Below are 12,056 nucleotides of genomic sequence, written 5' to 3'. Positions count from 1 at the left end.
GCACTAGGGGCTGTTTAGCTCACTGGGCTAAATCGCTGGCTTTGAAAGCAAACCAAGGCAAGCTAGCAGCACGGTTTGATTCCCGTAACAGTCTTCCCGAACAGGCGCCAGAATGTGGCAACTAGGGGCTTTTCACAGTAACTTAATTTGAAGCCTACTCGTGACAATAAGCGATTTTCATTTCATTTTCATTTCTAGCCATGTCTCCAAAATGGCCACAACATCAAAGTCCCAGGTACCAACCCATGCTGCAAGTTCACCCACCTTATTCCGGATGCTCCTGGCGTTGAAGTCGACACATTTTAAGCCACCTTCCTGCCTGCCGGTACATCCTGCAACCTTGAAACCTTACTCATGACGTCACTACTATCAACCTCCTGTATACTGGTGCTACAATTCAGGTTCCCAACCCCCTGCCGAATTAGATTAAACCCTCCTGAAGGGCATTAGCAAATTTCCCCCCCCAGGATATTGGTACCCCTCTGGTCCAGGTGTAGACCATCCCATTTGTAGAGGTCCCACCTACCCCAGAATGAGCCCCAATTAACCAGGTATCTGAAACCCTCCCTCCTGCACCATCCCCGTAGCCACGTGTTCAACTGCTCTCTCTCCCTATTCCTCGTCTCGCTAGCACGTGGCACGGGTAACAACCCAGAGATAATAATTGTTTGTTCTCGCTCTAAGTTTCCACCCTAGCTCCCTGAATTCCTGCCTTACATCCCTATCCCTTTTCATACCTATGTCGTTGGTGCCTATGTGGACCACGACTTGGGGCTGCCCCTCCTCCTCCTTAAGGATTTCGAAAACAGAGAATCCTGCTGCCTGGGCACCTTGTTGGATTTGGTCCGTGTCAAAGTTTATATAATTTTTTGCCCGGGCAAACAGGGCATTCATGGCCTGTTGTGTGAACCTGTAGGCTGTAGCCTGAGAGATATAGCACAGGTCCCCGCTTTAACCCTGGAATAATCCCGAGGCATAAAGGTTCAGGGCTGCAGTGACCTTGACGGCCACGGAGAGCAGGTGTCCTCTTCCTCCATGTGGTGCCAAGTCTTATTGAAACTTACAGGATACTGCGAGGCCTGGCTAGAGTGGACATGGTGAGGATGTTTCCGCTTGTAGTACAAACTAGAACCAGAGGGCTCAATCTCAGACTAAAGAGACAATCCTTTAAGACAGAGATGAGGAGGAATTTCTTCAGCCAGAGGGTGGTGAATCTGTGGAACTCTTTGCCGCAGGAGGCTGTGGAGGCCAAATCACTGAGTGTCTACAAGACAGTGATGGATAGGTTCTTGATTAATAAGAGGATCAGGGGTTATGGGAAGAAGGCAGGAGAATAGGGATGAGAAAAATATCAGCCATGATTGAATGGGCCAAGTGGCCTATTTCTGCTCCTATGTCTTATGTTAAAAAGAATGCATGTTTTCAAGTATCCACTTCAGCGAGAAGTGACTGGTCAAAACTTACTGTGTTTATGATTGAATAATAAGACTTCAACAGAGTCATGTATTGATATTGTAGCTGGCCTCTTTTACAAGATTTCTACAAAACCCATATTTAAGATTACACATGAGGAAGGAAGTATCTTACTTGCTACCAGTAGTTCTTCTTCAGACTGTTGTAAATAGAATGTGACCTTTTCCAAGTCAGCCAAGGCAACCAGAGTGTCTTCCAATATAGCCTGCTCATCCATCTGGAAGATATTAGCAAACAGACAAAGAAATTAAAGGCTCAACAGGGGATTGGGTGGAATTGGATATCTAATTAATGTATCATAATTTAAGATGTACTTGCATGAATTACAGTTGCAATACCTGTAATGAAGTAGATTTGCTGCAGGCCTTTTGATCAAATATACCAGGATATTGTTAACAAAATCAAGAAAAATTATAAGCTACTGATATTAAGAGAGAAAATATTCTTAATGACTGTTGTAATTTTTAGTGACCATTTTTCTGAAATATAAAGGCTGGGATTCTCCGAGCCCACGCTGGGTCGGAGAATCGCCAGGGGAGGCACGATAATCCTGCCACGCCACTCCGATGCCTGCCCGCCGATTCTCTGGCAACCGGAGAATCGGCGGCAATCGCGCCCGCCCGGTCGCCGCGGCACTGGTCGGGGGCCTTTGAAAGCATCCCCCCCCGACGATTCTCCGCGCTCAACGGGTCGAGTGCCCACCGAGTTCTGCCGAGTCCCGCCAGCGTGATTTACATATGGTCCCCCCCGGCGGGACCTCGGCGTTCTGGCTGCGAGGGCCATCCTGGTGGGGGGCGGGGGGATCAGACTTCGGCGGGGCCACCCTGGTGGCCAGGCCCACGATCGGGGGTTACCGATTGGCGGGCGCGTTCATTCCGGCGGGGGGCCTATGTTCCTCCGCGTCAGCCCCTGTAGGTCCGCCATGTTGCCTGAGGGCCGGTGCGGAGATGACAACCACTCGCATGCGCCGGTGCGGAGACGGCCATGGTGCACATGCGCGGATCCTTGTCGGCCGTGGCACACATGCATGGACCCGCACCGGCCGTTCGAAGGGCAGGCTTTCGGCACCGGAGCAGCGCACAGCACTCCTGCGCCGTTCTAGCCCCCGGGGAAGAGGAGAATGAATGGGCCTGGAGTCCCAACGTCGCTGGCGTCGCTCGTGCCTGTTTTGACGCCGGTGTCAACACTTGGCCGCGATATCAGTGAATCCCGGCAAAAGAATCTCACGGTTATCTTCATTTGCTGCTGTCTGCCTTTAAAGAATAATCTAACTTTGGTTTGCTTGTTCCTGTTTCAATTAGCTAAATTTTTCCAGATGGCGGATAGCCTCCCAGTATCCAGAGAGTTGGCAGGGAACACATTCCTGCCGACTCTGACTGCCTCACAGCCAATTGACGCTCCAATGAGTATTGATTGGGTGCAAGTGGGATTTCCACCCTCACTTCGGAGGAAGTCACACCTTGGAGAGCTGCTCACCAAACCGATTGGCTGGCAAAAGTGCTGTGGTGGACAGAAGAGAAACTACACAAACCTGCCAGAGCCAGAGGACAAGGTAAGTGTTAGCTACCTCAGGGCGGGAAGGATAGTGAATGCCTGGGAGGAATTCAAGGGGAGTGTTCCCCCAGTCAGAAATGGGTTTCTGTTGGAGACCCCCACCTCCCTCCACCCACCTGCAGATTTCCTCCCTGGATCTAACTTTGATTCTCTCTTGCACATCCCCATGGATGTTCAAAGTTCCCGCCAGTCTAAAGGTTGAGAATGGATGGTCAATGGCCCTTCAGTGGCTACTTAAGCACATGCAAAAATTAACATCAAAAATGAGTCCCGCCGCTCCGCCTCCGAATTCTCCGCATCGGTTTTAGGGCGGGGGCGGGGATCACGCCGCGCCGTCGGGGGCCGTTGGCAGTAGCACCCCCCGCAATTCCCGGGCCCCGATGGGCTGAGCAGCCGCCAGTTTTCGGCCAGTCCCGCCGCCGTGAAATGGACATGGTCCGTACCAGTGGGACCTGGCTTGTTGGCCGTCTAGCGGGGTCCTCAAGGGGGCACGGAGGGATCCGGCCCCGGCCTAGCCCCCGGAAGTGAGGAGGATTCCGCAATTTCCGGGTGGCCCGATGCCGAAGTGGTTTGCACCGCTCTTGGAGCCGACGTCGGGCCGTCCTGCCAAGTGTGGGAGAATCCCGCCCCATATCTCTGAAATTAAATGCTCTCCAACCCCTCCAACCTTTCAGGGAGTTGTCCCCAAAGTCCATCGGAGGGCCACCTCCCCACACAATGTAAAACCTTCACACCCCACCTGTACTGTATTTGATGTGTTTCAAGAGCTGTCAATCATACCTGATGTTAGTTTCACAACTGGGTACTTCAAAGCCACTCAAGCCAAAAAGGAGATGAAAGAAACAATGCAGACAGCTGGGTGTGTGTGGAAGTTGTGGCCACCTAAAATGGTGTCCAGCAAGGGATGCTGGTAAATGTGGTCAAGGGTATGGACAAGCAGGCTGCAGAGCAGATCAAACAAAGTTGCAGTAAAACGCTTTGCAGACTTCAAACGATTTCACAGGTTGATGCAAACATAAGCAAATTGCCATCACATCGGCCACCCTAGGATCAATAGAACTGTCCTGTTAATCAAACTTGTTTATGTGGGTGGCATGTGGCGCAGTGGTTAGCACTGGGACTGCGCGCTGAGGACCCGGGTTCGAATCCCGGCCCTGGGTCACGGTCCGTGTGGAGTTTGCACATTCTCCCCATTGTTTGCGTGGGTTTCACCCCCACAACCCAAAAATATGCAGGTTAGGTGGATTGGCCACGCTGAATTGCCCCTTAATTGGAAAAAAAATAATTGGGTACTCTAAATTTATAAAACAAAATCAAACTTGTTTACCAGACACAGTGGCGCCTAACTTTCTTAAGTGGAAAGTCTACATGCATTCAACACCTTCAGGCATGGCCACTGAGTACCCACCCCAAAATTAATGTGGCAGCCCCTGATTGGACTTAATTGATATGGCTGATCGAGCCCTGATCAATTGATTGACAAATGACCCAGAGACCGCCTACCAAAGAGTCACGAAATGCAAACAGCATAAACGTTACTGCACAGATTCATTCTTTCTCTTGAGCGGCAGTAACTAACAATGGTAACTTCCACCGGCCGACGGAGGAGACAATCACCCAATAAACTGAAGGAAGATCAGAGCCAGGAACAGACCAGACCAAGGACTGAACATTGATAACCACACAAGATTCAGGACACAGATAAAGGCCAATATCTGTCTGATACTTGCTAGCCACTCTGAAGTTAAGTTAAGGTCTTGTGCACAATAACTTTGTAGTTTGACTTAGTTTGTGTGTGATCGATTAACAGTAACAATTATGTGATATTGAATAAGTATTGACTCATTGTATGAAACAGTCTCATGATCATTTGTCCACCGTATATGGGTTAAGACACATGGTGGTTTAGAAAGGGCAACAAAGCTGTCAATCACAGCCTAGTGAAAGCAGTTTCACAGAAATATGAATGAATAGCTTGCAGATCAGAGGTCTGAGCAGGTTTAAACCCAGCTGACTGTTCTTCTCTTTCCAGGAATTGGCAGGTGCTGCTTCCTCTGCCTGAGCCAGCAGCTATACTGCACAGATGAGTTTTAGAACAGTGATCTTTTTCACAGCCTCTGTCTGTACTTTTCTACAGCTTCCAGATAGGGGTCCCTTTAATGGGAAGCTTCCAGGCAGGGGTCTCACTAATGGGGGGGGGGGGGGGGGGGGGGGTCTCTGGTGGTGGTCTCTTGTGGGGGGGTCTCTTATGGGGGTCTCTCAAATTAGGAGTCTCTGGCGAGGGATCGGGTCAGCCTTGATCGAGAAAATCCCAGGGGAGGGGCTGAATTGCGTTGCAGGGGAGAAGGAGGCCCAGCCGCTGGACCTCTCTATTGGCTGCCTGCTCAAAATGGTGGCCCGATAGTGGAATCTGCAGGAATCCCTCATAATTTTTCCATATTTGCGCTTCAGGCGTGAGTGCAAATCAAGTGCGGTTCAGCTCTGACAGGAGAAAATAGTCCCCCAAACGGAGAATTCCAGCTGTATTCTTCTAATGACATCCAGGTTGGTGGGCAGATGTAAACGTTGATCTGCGGTAACAGTCCTTGTTATTTCAAAATCTAAAGACTACTTTCCACTTACAATAAATGGTGCAATGAAAGGCATAATCCAACTTGGGGAAAGCCTTTGGGCGCGATTCTCCCAAACCGGGAGAAATCGTAAGGCTGCCGTCAAACCCGGGCGGGTTTGACGCCAGCCCCCCCCCTTCCCGACCGGGAACTGATTCTGGTCCCCGGTCGGGGCTAGCAGCCCGACGCCGTAAGCTCCGGCATCACGGGCTTAACGAATTTCGTTAAGCCCGCTTGCCCAAGTTAGCGCCGGCTGACGCGTCAAATGACGTCAGCCGCGCATGCGCGGATTGGAAGATTCCAACCCGCGCATGCGCGGATGACGTCATCGCGTATTTGCGCGAAACCCGCGCATGCGCGGGCTGGGATGCCCCTCAGCCGCCCCGCGAATGGATACTGCGGGGCGGCGGAAGGACAAATAGTGCGTGGGTATCGGGCCCGCTGCCCGCGATTGGTGGGCACCGATCGCGGGCCCATGGCACCCTTGGCACGGCCGTGGTACTGCCGTGCCAATCGGTGCCATGGTTATAAAATGCGAGTGTTTACGGCCGTTTTTACGAACGGCCAGACCAGGTGTGTTTGCCGTTCGTAAAAACAGCCGTAAAGGGCTGGGAACTCGGCCCATCTATCAGCTGTGAATCGCTGCCGGCCGTAAAAAAAACGGCGGCAGCGATTCGTGTCGGGAGTTGGGCGTGGGGGGGTAGAATAGCGGGAGGGCGTCGGAACAGCGTGGCCGTAAAATTTTACGAGCCACGCTATTCTCCGCACCGTCGGGAGTGCGGAGAATCTCGCCCTTTATATTTGAGTGGAGCTCACAAAAGCAGTTCTCCTCTGACTAGCTTTGGCCTGTTCTATTCTGGAACTCTTCCTTGTCGCAACTTTCTGAGAGAAAGAGGAATTCCGGATGATCATATGTAGGAGTAGGCAATTTGGCCCATCAAGCCTGCTCTACCAATCAGTAGGATCATTCCTGATCTGACTGTGGCTTTAACTCCACTTTCCTGCCTGACCCCATAACCCTCAACTGCCTTGTGGATCAAAATCTGTTGAACTCAGCCTGGAATATATTCAATAGCCCAGCCTCCATTGCCCTCTTTGGAACAGAATTCTGAAGACCAATGACCCTCTGAGTGAAGGAATTCCTCCTCATCTGTGGCTTAATTGGAAGACAGCCACAACAGAAAACATCCTTTCAGCATCCACCCTGTCAAACACCCTCAGAATATGCTATGTTTCAATGAGAACGTCTCTCACTATTCTGAATTCCAATGAGCATAGACCCAATCTGTTCAACCTTTCCACAGAGGACAATCCCTCCATCCCATAAATCAGTCTTGTGAATCTTCTCTGAACTTTTTCCAATAAAAGTATATCCCACTTTAAGTAAGGAGACCAAAACCGTATACAGAATTCCAGCTGGAGCAAGGCTTCCCTACTTTTGTGCTCCATCCCCCTTGCATTAAAGGGCAACATTCAATTTGCCTTCCTAATGACTTGTTGTACCTGTATGCTACCTTTTTTAGGATTTATGTGGAAGGAGACCCAAAACCCTCTGTAGCACAATATTCTCTAGTCTCTCAGCTAAATAATATCCTGCTTTTCTATTCTTCCTGCCAAGGCAAGCAATCTCACATTTTCCCACATTATATTCCATTTCCCAAATTATTTGCCGCCCACTTAACCTATTTACATTATTTTACAGATTCTTTGTTGTTAGGTCAATCCAAAGCCAGTTGGTGAAGTATGAAGTTAGAGATTAACACTTTTCTTGATAATCGGTTTATTTAGAGTGCAGCACTACATATGTCTACTATGTATCTACTGAGTTTCTCGAGTTGATGTCAGCATTCGAAAGTGACATGGGGGCAAGCCATAGCTGCTGTTTAGGTGAATACATACTACAGTTATCGCTTATAGTTTGTGAAGATTTTATTTTGTGGTTTATAGTATGTAGGGGCTATATTCTGTATTACTGAGGCCAAGGGAAGAATTGCTCTAAAGTACTTGATATTATTTTTTTTAAAGAGTCCTTTAAAGATTTAATCTAAAGTGGTAAGTCATGGCAGGAGAGCTCCAAGCCATGGTTTTCTCTTCCTGCTCTGTGTGGGAAGCTGGGGACATTTCCAGCGCCTGGGGCCAGCATGTGTGCAGAAAGTGACTCCAGCTGCAGCTCCTGGAAGCCTAGGTTTTGGAACTGGTGGCTGGGGTCTCTGTAGAATATTTGCGAGGCAGAGAGTATCATGGACAGAACATACAGAGAGTCCACAGACAGGAAGAGAATGGGTGACCACCAGGCAGAGCAAGAGGACAAGGCAGGCAGTGCAGAAATTCCCTGCAAAACAGATATTCTGCTTTGATACTGTTGAGAGGAATGGCCTCTCAGGGGAAAGCAGCAACAGCCAATTTTGTTGCACCACGGTTGACTCTGCTGCACAGGGGAGGAGTAAAAAGTTTGGGAATGCAATGGTTGCAGGGGATTCAAATGTAAGGGTAATAGATAGGCATTTCTATGACCACAATCAAGGCACCAGGATGGTACATTGCCTCATTGGTGCTAGGGTCAAGGATGTCTCAGAGCGGCTGTAAGACATTCTAGAGGGGGAGAGTGAACAGCCAGTGGTTGTGGTGCATATCATTAACAATGACATAGTTAAAAAATAGGATGAGGTCCTAAAGCCGAACATAGGGAGTTAGGAAGTAAGTTGTAAACTAGGATCTAAAAGTAGTGATCTCATGATTACTCCCAGTGCCACATGCTAGGCAGAGTAGAAATAGCAGGATATATCAGATGAACACATGGCTGGAAGGATGGTGCAATGGGGAGGGTTTGAGATTTCTGGGGCATTGGGACTGGTTCTGGGGGAGATGGGTCCAGTAAAAACTGAAAGGATTACACCAGGGCAGAACTGGGATTGATGCCCTGTGGCGAGTATTTTCTCGTGTCATTGGGAAGAATTTAAACTAGAATGGCAGGGGGATGGAAACTTAAGCAGGGTGACAAGGGAAAGAGAAACAAGGACAGTAATGTAAGGACAGTAAAATGTAAAAACGGTAGACAGGGTAATCAAAGGTCAGAGGCAATGAGGGCCACAGTACAAAGAAAAGTTAGGATGATTAAAAATGACAAATAGGCAAGCCTAATGACTTTGCATCTTAATGCACGATTCATTCGGAATAAGGTAGACAAACTGATGACGCAAAGCGAGGTAAATGGATATGAACTCATAGCCATTACGGAGAAATGGTTACAAGGAAATCAAAACTGGGAACTTAACATTCAGGGATATTTGACTTTTTAGAAGGACAGGAGGGAAGGAAATAAATGGTGTAGTCGCACTCTTATTAAGAGATGAAATGGGGACAGTTGTGAGAAACAATCTAGACTCGGATGATGTCGAGTTCATTTGAGTGCAATTCTAAGAGAGAGTTATGGGGAACAAGGAATAGAAGAGGAGTTAAACAAATGTTTTGTATTAGTCTTTATGGTTGAAGATACTTCGAACTTCCCATTAATACCAAAGAATACGGGGAGGAATTGAATACCATCAGCATCATTAGGGAAGTAATATTAGACAAACTAATGAGGCTAAAGGCAGCTAAGTCCCCTGACCCTGATGGCTTGAATCCTAGGATGCTAAAAGAAGTAGCTACAGAGATGGTGGATGCGTTGGTTGTAATTTTCCAAAAATCTTTGGATACTGGAGTAGGACCAGAGGATTGTAAAACTGCCAATATAACACTTCTATTGAAAAAGGGAGGGAGGCAAATAGCGGATAACTATAGGCTGATTAGCCGAGATATGTATTATTGGAAAATTGTTGGAATAAATTATTAAGAATGTAATAGCAGCATATTTGGAAAATAATAATATCATCAAGCAGAGTCAGCATGGCTTCATGAAAGGGAAATCGTGTCTGATTCATTTATAAGAGTTTTATAGGAAGTCTCAATCAGAGTGGATAGAGGGGAGCCAATTGATGTGTTGTATTTGGACTTCCAGAAGGCGTTTGACAAGCTACCTCAGAAAAGGTAAAGTCATAAGATAAGAGCCCATGGTGTTAGAGGTAGTATATTGGCATGGATAGAGAATTGGCTAATGGGCAGGAAACAGTGAGTAGGGACAAGGGGTTCTCTTTCGGGTTGGTGACCTGTAATCACTGGGGTTCCACAGGGATCGTGCTGGAACCAGAACTGATTACAATATATATTAATAACTTGAAGGAAGGAAACGGATGTACTATGGACAAATTTGTACAAGACACAAAAATAGGTGGAAAGGCAAGTTGCGAGACAGATATGAAGAGCTTACAAAGAGATAGGGTAAGTGGGCAAAAAGTTGGCAAATGGAATATAATGTGGGAAAATATGTAGTACATTTTAGAAGGGGGAACAAAAGAACAGGATTACTTAATTGGAGAAAAACTGCAGAAAGCTGAAACACAAATGGACTTAGTATTTGTGCACAAAACACAGAAAGCTAGCACACAGCTGCAGCAGGTAATCAGGAAGGTTGATGGAATGTTGGCCCTTATTTCAAGGGGGTTGGAGGACAAACATAGGGAAGTCTTACTGCAAGTGTACAATACAAAGTCTTACAATACCAGGTTAAAGTCAAACAGGTTGCAAGTGTACAAGGTATCAGTGAGATCTCATCTGGAGTACAGTGAGCAATTTTGGTCTCCATATTTAAGAAAAGATATTATTTCATGAGAGGTGGTTCAGAAAAGGTTCACTAGGATGACCCCAATACGGAGGGATTGTCTTCTGAGCAAAGGCTAAACCGGTTCGGATTCTACTCATTGGGATCTAAAAGAATGAGAGGTGATCTCATTGAAACATATTGGATTCTTAAGGGGCTTGACAGGGTAAATGCTGAGAGGATGGGCGGAATTCTCCGACCCCACAGCGTCAATCTCACCGCCGTGTCCCGAATCGCGCCGCGCCAGTCGGCGGGCCCCCCGTGGCGATTCTCCGGCCCGCGATGGGCCGAAGTCCCGCCGCATACAGGCCTTTCCCGCCAGCGTGGTTTAAACTACCTCTGGTACCGGCAGGATTGGTGGCGCGGGCGGGCTCCGGGGTCCTGGGGGGGCGCGGGGGATGCCCCCACAGTGGCCTGGCCCGCGATCGGGGCCCACCGATCGGCCGGCAGGCCTGCGCCATGGGGGCATTCTTTTTTTTCCGCCCCCGCCATGGCCTTCACCATGGCGGAGACAGAAGAGACCCCCTCCCCTGCGCTTACGCTGGTATGACGTCAGCAGCCGCTGACGCTCTAGCGCATGCGTGGACTTACGCCGGCCGGCGAAGGCCTTTCGGCCCCGGCTGGCGTGGCGCCAAAGGCCGTTCGCGCCGGCCGGCGGAGTGGCCACCACTCCGGCGTGGGCCTAACCCCTCAACGTGAGGGCTTGACCCCGAAAGGTGCCGGGTAGGGGAGAATCCCGCCCGATGTTTCCCCTTGTGGGACCAGAGGTCATAGTCTCAGAATAAAGGGGTGCCAATTTAAGACTGAGATGAGAAGAAATATCTCCTCTCAGACGATTGATTGTCTTTGGAACTCTGTGGGTCAGAGTCTTTGTGTATGTTTAAGGCTGAGATATACAAGATTCTTGATCAGTAAGGGAATCAAGGGTTACAGGGAAAGGGCAGTAAAGTGGACGTAAGGAATGTCAGATCAGCCATGATCCTATTGTATGGCTTGGCAGGCTCGAGGGGCCGAATTACCTACTCCTATTTCTTGTTGTCTACTGCTCCCATGTTCCAACGGTCTCTCCTTATACTACTTTGTGCAAAACAAATAATCAAGTAACCCAATTAACTTAAGAATCACCCCTTAAGTGGGCATTATAACTAAATCAAAAGTATCAAAGGAAACTTAAATTGAGATAATGTTATCCAGCCCCATCAGCGCCTGTCAGTCAAAGAAGGTCTCAAGCATACTGGTCGACACCATGTGCTGAATCTCCAAGGATACCTTGACCAAAATATCCGAAGACTAACACATCAACTTGATTAAAAAAACCACACCCATCTACATCCCCAACTCCAATAACCCGCTGCATCCAGGCTTCCCCATTTTAACCCCCTTATCCCCCCCCCATCCCCCTGACCCACATCCCCTTGCTGACCTCCCAATCCTCTTTAAATAAATTGATAAACGGTTTCCATCTCCAGGTGAACCCCTCTGCCAACCCTCGTAGAGCAAACTTGACCTCCTCCAGCCTTAGAATTTCTGCCACGTCACTCACCCACTCTCCCGCTTTCTGCAACCCTGGAAAAATCTGTCTCCGGGCTACCTGGGAGACAAAGGCCAAAACGTTGGCCTCTCTCACCCCCTGGACTCGCGGGTCTTCCAAAACCCCAAACATTGCCACGTCCAGACTTGGGACCACCCACACAAGTCGAACATCACGTCCGAAAAACCCT

The 12,056-nt window shown here is 48.7% G+C and overlaps 1 protein-coding gene across 1 annotated transcript in view; it reads right to left on the bottom strand.

Moving 5' to 3' along the window:
• Positions 1 to 12,056, bottom strand: part of prex2 (phosphatidylinositol-3,4,5-trisphosphate-dependent Rac exchange factor 2) — a 624,716-nt gene that overhangs the window by 142,190 nt on the left and 470,470 nt on the right. The window contains exon 26 of the mRNA XM_038808469.1: positions 1,588 to 1,690. Coding sequence (XP_038664397.1) covers positions 1,588 to 1,690 — 103 coding nt within the window. The remainder of the gene's footprint in view (positions 1 to 1,587; positions 1,691 to 12,056) is intronic.

The sequence above is a fragment of the Scyliorhinus canicula genome, chromosome 10, assembly GCF_902713615.1.
Source record: "Scyliorhinus canicula chromosome 10, sScyCan1.1, whole genome shotgun sequence".
NCBI lineage: Eukaryota > Metazoa > Chordata > Chondrichthyes > Carcharhiniformes > Scyliorhinidae > Scyliorhinus > Scyliorhinus canicula.
This window is presented reverse-complemented; position numbering and strand designations above follow the sequence as displayed.